The sequence below is a fragment of the Schistocerca piceifrons genome, chromosome 1 (assembly GCF_021461385.2).
Source record: "Schistocerca piceifrons isolate TAMUIC-IGC-003096 chromosome 1, iqSchPice1.1, whole genome shotgun sequence".
Lineage (NCBI taxonomy): Eukaryota > Metazoa > Arthropoda > Insecta > Orthoptera > Acrididae > Schistocerca > Schistocerca piceifrons.
This window is the reverse complement of record NC_060138.1, coordinates 886,213,923-886,226,090: the sequence shown is the minus strand read 5'-3', so window position 1 is coordinate 886,226,090 and position 12,168 is coordinate 886,213,923. Positions and strand designations below refer to the sequence as shown.

The 12,168-nt window shown below is 43.0% G+C and overlaps 1 protein-coding gene across 5 annotated transcripts in view; it reads left to right on the top strand.

Moving 5' to 3' along the window:
• Positions 1-12,168, top strand: part of LOC124716797 (kinesin-like protein KIF22) — a 331,625-nt gene that overhangs the window by 237,472 nt on the left and 81,985 nt on the right. For 4 of the 5 annotated variants that reach the window (XM_047243349.1, XM_047243365.1, XM_047243357.1 and 1 more), the window contains exon 9: positions 5,927-6,058. The exons of the other annotated variant lie outside the window; for it this stretch is intronic. In XM_047243349.1, coding sequence (XP_047099305.1) covers positions 5,927-6,058 — 132 coding nt within the window. The remainder of the gene's footprint in view (positions 1-5,926; positions 6,059-12,168) is intronic. 5 annotated transcript variants of the gene reach the window in all.

The window sequence follows — 12,168 nt, the reverse complement described above, 5'->3', positions numbered from 1 at the left end:
AGCCAGTGCTAATTGAGAGCCAGTGCCATTCACACTCGCATATATAGGCACGCAGGGCTGTTGAATATGCCTGTGCAGACATTGTGCGCTGTCGCTCGGCCGCCATGTGGCCTCCTAGAGGCCACTGATGGTGACAATGGCCAGTGATTGATGCCTAGGTGGTAGTTTGGCAGTTGTGACATCCCTTTGTCCGTGGGAGAGGTATGAGGTGCGACTCTGTGTGATGACCCATGTCTGTCCAGGTGTTCTGGCTGTTCTGTGAACCAGGCCAATGTCATCACGGGTGTTGGACAGCCCCTCCAGCATGACCAACTCCCAGTTAGCATGGACAGGACCATATGGCTGGAAGGTACCTGCCAGGCAGCACTGTTGGCGTCTCTGTGTCTCCTTCACAGGCAGTACTTGTTGGATCCCAGCACAGGCACAGAAGGGAAGAGGTGGGGGCTGATGTCAAGGTCGAGGTCTGCCTGATCATCGCTGATATCCAGCCTGTCTCGGGGAGCCTATAAACAGTGGAAAATGAGAGCAGGGCCATGGGCGATGCACTGAGTGAAGGCAGGAACAGCTGAGGAGAGAGGGTGTGACAAACTTGTGGCGAAGGTCGACGGCAGCATCGTGACGAGCCATTGCCAGAGGTTCCAGAAGAAGGGGAAACCAGGCACAGCTCATTTTGATCACTGTCCAATCTCCTGTGTCCAAAGTGAACACTTGCTGTGCTGTTGCTGATGACCATGAGAATCTCCCTGTCCTGGTGTCTGACCACCCTTTCCCACATGCGAGTGTCCGGCCAGAAGTGGAGAGACGGCACTTCAGACAGGCCCCCAGTCAATGAAAGCATGAGATGGTGGGCTGGTGACCAAGTATGAATTCTGCTAGATCCTTCTCCCTTATTCCTGTATGAACTAAATAAATAAATAAATAAAAAATTCTGGGTGCATGACCCTTTCAGCCTCACAATTTGATAAGGGGTCAAAAGGTTTTGACAGCCAATGGTGAATGCCATTACCACCAGAATGTGCTGAAAACTTTGCAATGAAAGTGTTGTTCATTGTCCAACACCAGCATGAGAGGAAGACCTTCTGTAGCAAAAATCCTGCCGACGCAGTGACTGTTCCTAGAATGAGATTTTCACTCTGCAGCACAGTGTGCACTGATATGAAACTTCCTGGCAGGTTAAAACTGTGCTGGACGGAGACTTGAACTCGGGACGTTTGCCTTTCGTGGGCAAGTGCTCTACCATCTGAGTTACCCAAGCACAACTCACGACCCATCCTCACAGGTTCAATTCTGCCAGTACCTCTTCTCCTACCTTCCAAACTTCACAGAAGCTCTTCTGTGAACATGGCAGATCTGGCGCTGCTGGAAGGTAGGAGACGAGGTACTGGCAGAACTGAAGCTGTGAGGACGGGTCGGGAAACGTACTTGGGTAGTTCAGATGGTAGAGCACTTGCCCGCAAAAGGCAAATGTCCCGAATTCGACTCTCAGTCCTGCACACACACTTTTAATCTGCCAGGAAGTTTTACAGTGACTGTCGTTGCTGCACTCATGGAACAACAGTTGACCACGTAAGGTAAGATGGGGTTCACATTGATGACAATCAGCCAGGTTGTATCCAAGAATGGTCCTTCAAAGTTGACCTGAAACCATTCCCACGGGTAAGATGGAGTTGACCAGGAAGAAAACGGCTGTGAACTGCTCTGAGAACAGTTATGAACAAGCTCGAACTGCTGGTCCATGCCTGGCCAGTACACATGGTGCCGGGTGAGCAGTTTGGTATGAGAGGTGCTCCAGTGACTCTCGTGTAGGAGCCTTAGTATTATGGGGCACAAAGGTTCCAGTGGAATCACCCATGGAGGCTGCTGTTTTGTAATAAGGAGGATAATGCTGTCTGTGAGGATGAGCCAATGGTGAAGGTGAAAATAGTGGTGCAACAGGCTGGAGTCCCAACTGGGAATGTGGTTGGGCCAGCCCTGTTAGATGTACTGCTGCGCCTGTTGCAAAATGTTATCTTTCATCATTACTGCAGCCACATGGGAAATTGTGATAAGAAAAGTGTCCACCAAGTGCTGAGCCAGTTCATCCAAGTGAAAGCACAAAATGTTTTCTTTGTAAATTCCATGTCAGATCGCATAGGGAGATGGGAAAGGGTGACGACATTGATGTATTCTGTGGTATTATGGAAATGAGCTTCGTAACGATACCTGCTGAGAAAGTGCACCCAGTGCTGCAGATGGTGGACAGTCCTCTCAGGGAGAGAGTAATGCCTTATGTTCTGTGGTGAGGTGAAACTTCGTTGCATAGAGGAAAACAGTGAACTTCTTCTATACTGAGGTAACCAAAGAGCCTCTTCCTCAATTTGTAAATATCGCTTTTGTGCCGCTTTGAGTGTCTTTGACATGAAAGCACTCAGATGTCCGAAGCCTTCTGCATCCTTATGTGCCAGGACAGGCACCATCAGGCCCCAAGGTGTCTCTTGCCATCACCAACTCTTGAACTGGTTGAAATGTAATCAGTGAAGAGGCTGTTATGAGGATTTGCTTCAGAATCCTGAAATCTTGCTCACACGCTGCCGACCAGACAAAAGGGATGCCCTTCTAGAGGCTGTTATGAGGATTTGCTTCAGAATCCTGAAATCTTGCTCACACGCTGCCGACCAGACAAAAGGGATGCCCTTCTTCTGTAGGCTGTTTAGCAAGTGCTTAATCAATGCCACACTCGGCATAAATTTGCCATAATATGTGATCATCGCCAAGAAAGACTGGAGTTCATATGATTTCCAGGGTTAGGAAGCTTGAAGATTGCTTTGATCATCTTCTGTGTGGACTGAATACAGTCATGGCAGGTCACTAACCCCAGGTATTCCACTGACAGTTGAAAGAAGACTGACTACTGTAACAACCACCACAAGTTTGCTAAGTGTTCTGCCATTGTAGATGCATCACCACAGTTTTGTCAAGGTAATTTATGTAGCCGGGGACATGCTGCAGCAGTTGTTCAGGGAATCTTTTAAAAAATGGCTGGCGGTGCTGGCCACCCCAAATACGAAACATTTGAGCCTATAGAAGCCATGCGACATGTTGATTACAAGAACTTCAGTGAGATCTAGTTTTGAAATAGGCTGTCCTCCCACTGGTGCCGAAAATACTTCCATAAGGTTACATAATGACATTTGTCTTGATCTCTGACAGAGACTTAACTTTAACTTTAAAGTTTCCACACAAGCACAGTTCGTCTAACGGCTTTTTTATGACAACTAAGAGCATTGCCCACTCACTTGGAGACATAAGTTCAATGACGTCAATAGCTGTCAACTTGTTGAGTTTATTTTTGACAGCTCCTACAACGCATGGAAGAAGCAGGGATGTGCGGGTGCCTTTAAAGTGATGTGAACCACAAGGCTCCTTGCCTAGCCAACACTCCCAGAAAATTAGGCCATCCAGTTCCTGAAATGGTATTTGTTCCGAGATCAGTTGGATGGCATCCTTGATCACAAATCGAAAGGCTGAGAAAGCATTGAGGCTGAAAAAGGTTCTCTGTATCTGTGTTGTGGACCGCTAGAAAGCTGTGGTGGCATAAGACATGTTTGTATGACACTACGATTGTGATTTTTGTCATTGAAGTGGAATTTTTTTCTTGTTATATGCAACCAATTGGTGTGTTTTGGATAGGTTTGAAAGTTTAACAGGGATGCCAAGATGTTACGAGTTGTTGTAACTGAGACTTGTTTGTCACACAAAATGAGCATGATGAACAGTTTCTGAGGGGCACTCCTGGGTGTTGAAAAAACAGACTGACACCTTATGCCCTTGTTTCTGGCATGCCTTGCACTGTGTCCACCTGTCAGGGACACTAATTTGTTTTTGCAAACATTCTGGGCACAACAGAAATATGTGCTGGTTGGGGGAGGGGGGAGTGATTGCTTTCCTTGTTTTCAAGACTGGGCCAATGGCAGCAGGGTTTGCTCTCTGCAGTTGCTGCATTTCCCACTTTGGCTATGTCTTCTGGGTCTGATGTGATGGCCACTGCCTCACCCCAAAATTGAACTGCTGCCCTGGCCCCAGGAAACTTCGGAGGACTGAGCTAATTTTAAAACACCCCACAAAGAAGGATCTTCAAATTACAGAGCTTTCTGATGCATTTGCTTATCTTAGCCCCACCGCCACCCCCCACCCCCAAATAATTGCGTCCCATATAATCACTTTCGCATACAATTCTTTATGTACATGAGTCTCAAAACGTCATTTCCTACTGTCTTCTGGGTCTGATGATGGCCACTGCCTCACCCCAAAATCGAACTGCTGCCCTGACCCCAGGAAACTTTGGAGGACTGAGCTAATTTTAAAACACCCCACTAAGAAGGATCTTCAAATTACAGAGCTTTCTGATGCATTTGCTTATCTTAGCCCCCCACCCCCTAATTATTGTGTCCCATATCATCACTTTGGCATACAATTCTTTATGTACATAAGTCTCAAAACGTCATTTCATACTGAGGCCCTGCAGTTCAGCTGCCCATGCACACTAGGATTGGTTGTGCTGTTTACGACACTGATAAAACTCTACATGGGGTGCAATAACATGAAAGTAGGTAGACAGCAAAACACACATTTCATCGAAGGACAGATGTGCTGGTTCCGAGAGAGGGGTCAGTTTGCACAAAAGCTAGATCGTATTAAACGAGATCCACGACAGGTAAAGAGCTTTGATCATGCCACAATCCATTACCTGAAACATCGTGAAATGCTATTGGAGGCATAGGCCTCTCACTCCTCCACCAACTCATCATATGGTGGGAACGGTGGTGGATTCGCAGTCAACTGCCGGGAGAACAATGTGGACAACAGGGCCTCCTATTGTTTCTGTCCCTGTAGCAGATGTTGGAGAAATTGATGGAGCATGACTTCCACCAAACAAATATATTGGCGGCTCGCAAGTACAAAATAGAACAAAAAGAGTACTCTGTTAATGGTGCCACATGGCAAAGAAAACAGTGAAGTAAGTCACGCCTGGGGCCAGAGCTGAAAGAGGGTGAGTGCTGGTCTGCACTTGCCTGTATTGGCACACTTAGCAGGGGCCACTGAATATGCCTGCACAGTAGTTGTGGGCTGTCTCTTGATCACCATGTCACCTCCCAGTGGCCGCTGATAGACACATCAGCCAATGCCCAATACATAATTGGTAGTTTGGTGGCTACCACAATTTTGTTCATTGCATTCTATAGATGATCAATAAGTGTTCCAACCACGTCTGACTTCTTCAGTGTATGACAACTGGCTTATATAATTTCAATGATTTCCTTTAAGTAGCATTTTGTTGTGTTGGTGTTAGAATTCCTTCAGATTTTCCATCATTGTCACACACTTTAATGTTTTTAAATCTTTTAGTTGTGCTAGTGATTTTTTGGTTTTGCAGTGTAAATAGCTTTATTAAAAATGATACTTCAGAATATTATACATAATATTAAACTTTTGCAGTTGTTTTCTTCATATGTATAAGTATATTGGCTTATGGAGATCTAATGCTGTATTGTCTACAACATAGGTTTTAGATGAAAGTTTAAGTGTTCTGCCCATGGTTGAATTTTCATTTAATTTTTTTAACTCCAAGGTTTTCCTATTGATGCATGCTTCCCCACGTCAGCTCATATCATTTACTGCTGTCTTGAATCTTCCAACTAATTGTCAAAAATGTCAACCAGACAACATGTTTCTCCTAGTATACCAAGAAAAGATTTTTTTCTCATGTGTTTTGTTATTAACGTTTTACAGAAATATGTTGTACGTTTTTTCCTAACATTCAGAATTAGTTACAGATTGGCATCTTCTGAAAGCATTAGTTCTTTGATAACAGACATTGAACCTTTAAAAAAGAAAATATATTTCTATGGTAACATATCACATGCTAATTTAATGTTTCACCCAATAGTTCTGTTGCAGGAAATGCAGGAAACAGGCAGTGTGGACCAGGTATATCATCAGGTCCTTTTGATAGTGTGTGTTCCCTGAATACCGAGGAAAACATCTCGTCCAAAGTGAATGATGGAAGTGGATTTATTAGGTATATTGCTCTGTGAAAAATTCTTATACATTCCACAAAATTTATTTGAGTTCATAATTTTATTGATATAGTATAAAATATTTCTCATTGTCCTCTTACTTTATATGAGATTATCTACTTCAGCACAAAGTCTGGAATATAAAAAAACATAAACACATCAAAAAAGAAGTTCGCCATCACCCCGGTTCCCAGAACTCCTGAAGATAGACATTGACTGTGGACATTGTATCACTGACACAGTCCCTTTGACTGTCTGGAGATGTCGCTAAACCCACCCAAAGATGTAAATGACCATGCATGAGCAGCGCCTATTGGATGGAGGGGGTCCGACAGCTGATCAGTTCCAGTCATTTCACCAGGAAGGAGGTACACGGCTCATGTTGTCTGTAGTTCAGCATGCCTAGATGGTCAGTACCGAGATTTGATCGAGTCCACATTGTTACTTTGTGCCAGGAAGGGCTCTCAACAAGGGAAGTGTCCAGGCATCTCAGAGTGAACCAAAACAATGTTGTTCGGACATGCAGGTGATGCAGAGAGACAGGAACTGTGGATGACATGCCTTGCTCAGGCCGCCCAAGGGCTACAACTGCAGTGGATGACCGCTACCTACGTATTATGGCTTGGAGGAACCCTGACAGCAATGCCACGATGTTAAATAATGCTTTTTGTGCGGCAACAGGACGTCGTGTTATGACTCAAACTGCGTGCAATAGGCTGCATGATTGGACTGCTCAGGATTGGCATCACGTTCTCTTCACTGATGAGTGTCACATATGCCTTCAACCAGACAATCATTGGAGACGTGTTTGGAGGCAACCTGGTCACACTGAACGCCCTAGACACACTGTCCAGTGAGTGCAGCAAGGTGGAGGTTCCCTGCTGTTTTGGGGTGGCATTATGTGGGGCCAACGTACGCCACTAGTGGTCATGGAAGACGCCATAATGGCTGTACGATACGTGAATGTCATCCTCCGACCGATAATGCAAGCATATCGGAAGCATATTGGCAAGGCATTCGTCCTAATGGATGACAATTCGCACCCCCATCGTGCATATCTTGTGAATGACTTTCTTCAGGATAACAACATTGCTCGACTAGAGTGGCCAGCATGTTCTTTAGACATGAGCCCTATCTAACATGTCTGGGATAGATTGAAAAGGGCTGTTTATGGATGACATGACCCACCAACGTCTCTGAGGGATCTACGCCAAATCATCGTTGAGGAGTGAGACAATCTGGACCAACAGTGCCTTGATGAACTTGTGGATAATATGCCATGACAATATCTGACAGAATTTAGAAAAAGTAACAAAATTACGTGAATCACATACCACACTGTTAATAATTACATGAACATTGGGGGGATTCACCATACATGTACCCACTTTTGAGTATAACCAGCATCTCTCAATACTATGACTTGTAGCAATACATTCCCCATGTGTTTTGACAACTGACATATATGATTCACGCTCCCAGCAGGAAATGCTCCAATGGTGAAATAGCAGCTTTTATGTCATTGGTTGGATCTCAGGCAATTATGGTGGTCACCGTGATTTACGCACGCAGTCGTATTTCGTGACAAAATAGTCGTATTAGTCACTATCACAGTGCCATACTCATAACAATACATAAAATCACTTTAAATATGTGGCTGCTATAGTTTTGACATGCAAGGAGAAATAATTCTAATGAGGGAAAGAAGTTTATGTTTACTGGTGTTTCAACAATGACTACCTTGCAACTATTAGTTCACTAATGGTACCGGTACTTTTACTTTCGATAGCGGAAAGCAAACATAAACAAGCGAAGAATTTATTTGAATAGAGTCCATACTTCTACTACTTTTAATAGAGAAAGAAAGTATTTAGATCAGGGGATAGCGTTTGGCGAAATATTTTAACTTTTCGTTGCATACAAAGCATTGTTCTGGGCAGCATGATGTTGCCGGGTTATGATGTTGTGAGCAGGATACAGGTAGTTCGGCTTGTTAATCTATTCCGGCAAAATGTGAACAAAGTTTCTGCACAGCTGTACCAGTAAGCCAGTGGCGATTAACAAACCACAAGACATTGGTATGCACCCGTTGTTGATATGTCCCCTCTTGCAAAGCACATTACATAGACAGTGTTCATTTATACACTTATTGCACTGTCCATGGCACTTCTTTCCATGACTACACAGTTCATCACAATCATATATCCGTAGCCACAAATACACAGTTCATAGAACTGTTCTTTCACGTGATGCACACTGTAAACAATGTCCACTCTTCTTGCATTTCAAACTTCTGCAACGTCATTGAAAGGTAGATATACTGCACAGTTCATTAAAGTATCCATTTACAGGGCATGATAGAACACAAAAGGCAATAGTTCCATCACTCGAATATCAATGCCAGTAAAGTTCATATGAATAAAAGTACTGTTTGTGTTGGTCACAACAAAGTGTTGTTAGTGGCACCTTCACAGTCCGATTTATTTGGTCCTAAGGTTCACTGGTGATGGCATTATGTACCACAGTGATAAAGCAAATTGACATTCTCATAGTTCGGTATCACTGTCCATACAGTTCTGGGTGCTTTTCATAAAAACAGTTTCATTATCCTGCACATGCTTCACAGACGCATCATCCGCCATACCTTCTACTACATGTCCTCTGTTCGAGTATTGATGTAGCAATTGCAGTCCCCTGCCTACAGATGTTATGTCATTATTGTAGATTACATAAATCTTTATAAATGTTCTTGACTGCATTTTTCACAATTAATAATATACCAAAAAGAAATTTACAAAATTTTCCACATTTCCAAAGCAAGAAACTTATTTATCCTTTGGCAAACAAAATAATCACAATTACATCTTTACGTTTAAAAATCACAGTAGTACATTACATCATCATAATAACATATGGCAGTAGAAACAAAGGAATAAAGTAGAAAATGAAAGAAAATCATGGCAAAAAAATTTGTGTGTGTAATTAGCAATGCCTTCACAACCCGCATTTAGCAGGGGACACTGGTTCAAACATGCGTCTGGCCATTCTGATTTAGGTTTTCCGCGATTTCCCTAAATTGCTTCAGGCAAATTCTGGGATTGTGAGCTTGTGCTCCAGGTCCTGTGACCTTGTCAGTGGGATGTTAAACATTAATCTCCTCCTCCCGCCTAGTCTCCCTCTTCGCCACCACCTTCCTCCTCTCTCCTCCCCCAACTCCTCCCTTTCCCTCTTACTATCCCTTATTTGCTCTACCCTAACTCCTATCACACCGTTGTGCAGCTGCTGACTCATCTGTCGAAAGACCTGCCTCACATTGCCATGCTACACTCTCCTTGCTCCTTGCAAACTTCCTTCCCAACCCCCTCATCTCCATCTACCTACGCAACTACTTTCAGTATCTATATTCTTGCTGCTACCGTGAGCATCTACATTTGCAAGCGCGTTTGCACGCCTCTCTCTCTCTCTCTCTCTCTCTCTCTCTCTCTCTCTCTGTGTGTGTGTGTGTGTGTGTGTGTGTGTGTGTGTGTGTGTGTGTGCGTGTGCACTCACGTACTCTTACTAGAAAAATAGCAAGAGCTTGAAAGCTAGTGTTAACTGTTTTCTGTTACATGTTTCTGTGCACCATTGACCCATCTTCTATAGCTAAGAGGCTGCCTTTCCCTTATTTTATGTAATTTTCTGTTCTGGAATTTCCAATATTGGTTTAAATTGCCGATTTGGCGTTCTTCCACCCCTTAACCCTATACATTTGTTACTGTCTTTCTTTGCTTACCTACAATTCATTTGTCAAGTCTTTATTTATCAATAAGTGTATTCTTCTCCTCTGCAGAACCTGTCTTTAAAACACAAACCAGCCATCCTCTGTTGCACAATTTAAATGCCCACTGTTGTAACAGTCCACAACACTAGTAACTGCTGTACCACAACAACAAGCCAATCTCATGTGCTTATATATGACTGCGATCGTGTTTTTTCTAGTTGTGCATTTCAATTTGCAGTAGAGGCATTTCTATTCGCAAATGATGCTATTACCTCCTGCTTATTTAATACATTTCCTGACCTTCCTCATAACTTGCTGCATGCTCTATGTACAGTACTTACCATTTATTTCTGTTTAAACACTTTGAACATAAGTTTTCCTCTTCTTATATTTGACTTGTATTTGACAAATTTTCAGTCAATCCTTTCATCTCCTGACCATCCATGGCATGAATCCCTGCTCATTCTACCTTTGCTAATTCCGAAAACTCTCCTCTCCTGTTGCAAAACTTTAACCACACATCCTCTTTCCAAAATCTTGTCTGGCACATGGTATCCCATCTAATGGGCTTACCATTAAATTGGCATCTCAGGTTGTCTCCCTCTTGCTGCAAGAACCTTCACCTTTTCCAGTTTCATCAGTCCAATTCGATTAGTCTCATCCTTCATAGTTGTACAATCCAAGCTCATGCCATACTCAAGAGTCTCTGTTCCTTTTGCAGAATCCTTTTGCTCTGTGATAGATCTTTGCCTTTCAAGAGTTGGAACAGCCTCTCAGTACCATCTGAAGAAGTTGTCCCATCTGCTCCTGTCCTATGCCCACATGGGCTTACCTATAACCAAGAAGGATCCTAACACTCTAATCCAACCCTTCTGTCAGCCCCACATAGCTGCTCAACTATGCCTTTCTGACTTATTCCATCTTCCATACCACCAAAAACTTCCTCCAACTACTGTCGAGGAAGCCGACTACTGTTGTCAGTCTGTCCCGCAAAGTACTTTCCCCCTTTAGAAGTCTCAGTACTTCCTAATGGCTTCACCTTTAATCCAAAATTTAAATTCAACCATGTTGTATGCGTAAAGACCTTCTTTCCTTTGCCTGTTCTCTCCAATGCAGACATTTCTTTGCTATGTATGCCACTGACAACAGCCAACCCAATCTCCTTCTCTTTCCCCCCTTAATAGGAGCTTGTTTAAAACTGTTGTAACCTCACCTCCAACTCTGATCCTTCTGTTCATCCACCCAATCATCCCTTGGCTATGTTTCAGGAATTATTCACTACTAACCTGGCCTCCCCAGTCAGTCAAACATCACTCCTGTGGAACACACAGCTATCTGTAACCTGAAAACCATTCCAGAGCTTATCATTCTTCCAGCAGACAAAGGCTCCACCACACCACCATAGTGGTCATGAATCATACTGACAGCGTAGCTGGGTGTTTCTTCCAAGTTTCCAACACTTCTGCATACAAATTGAACAGGGTGTATACACCCTGGAAAAGACCCATGAATTTTTTCATTCAGGAAAAATCCAGGAAATACTCTGGAATTTTTTAGGGTTTTTTATTGTTTAAGCATTCCATTAAATTTCTGTAATTCTGACTAGTAAGAACTGATACTCTAACAAAGAATTTGACATTAGCCTGCTACTGCAGAATAGTATTGCAGCAACAAAACACAGACGAAAGAGCTCCACCAAAATAAAAGTTAAGTTTGCAAAGAAAATGTGAACAGTGCACATACAATTGTCTGACCACAGCAAAATGTGTCAAAGACTTTAGGACAAAGATTATGTAATACTTCGTATCAACAAACTGCTTGATATTCTTAAACATAAAGGGTAAAGGATGATGGCAAAATTATAACTATATTTTTTAAAAAAAAGGTGCAAGGTGAGTTCTTGAGCAGTTTTCACAACTTGTTATTGGCTTTTCTATGGAGAAGTCGCTCGACAGAACATATATTCAGTCAGGCAACCCGTGAAATGTTCAGTGCACAGTAGAGAATTTTACAGTCCTTCTTCTTTGGGTCAAGAAGAATGTTCGATTCAAATCGTTGGCGAGTTGCGTAACGTTAATGGCTGCTGTCACATTACCTTTTATTTATGTTATGGTGCATATATTCACAGTTTTGCTGTTATTTGGCAAAGTAAACTAATTTCAAAGCAAAAAAATAAAACTGGTTGTGGTGACACACTAATCTGTAGCTTTGCTCGAGGTATAGGTTAGATCGGAAGGTAACAGTTTGGTTGTGAGTTGGCGAAGCCAACAAAGGTGATAGTGAAAAAACCGGCTACGGTGCCAGACTGATATGTAGTTTACCCAAGGTCTAATTTAGGTTGAAAGGTGACAG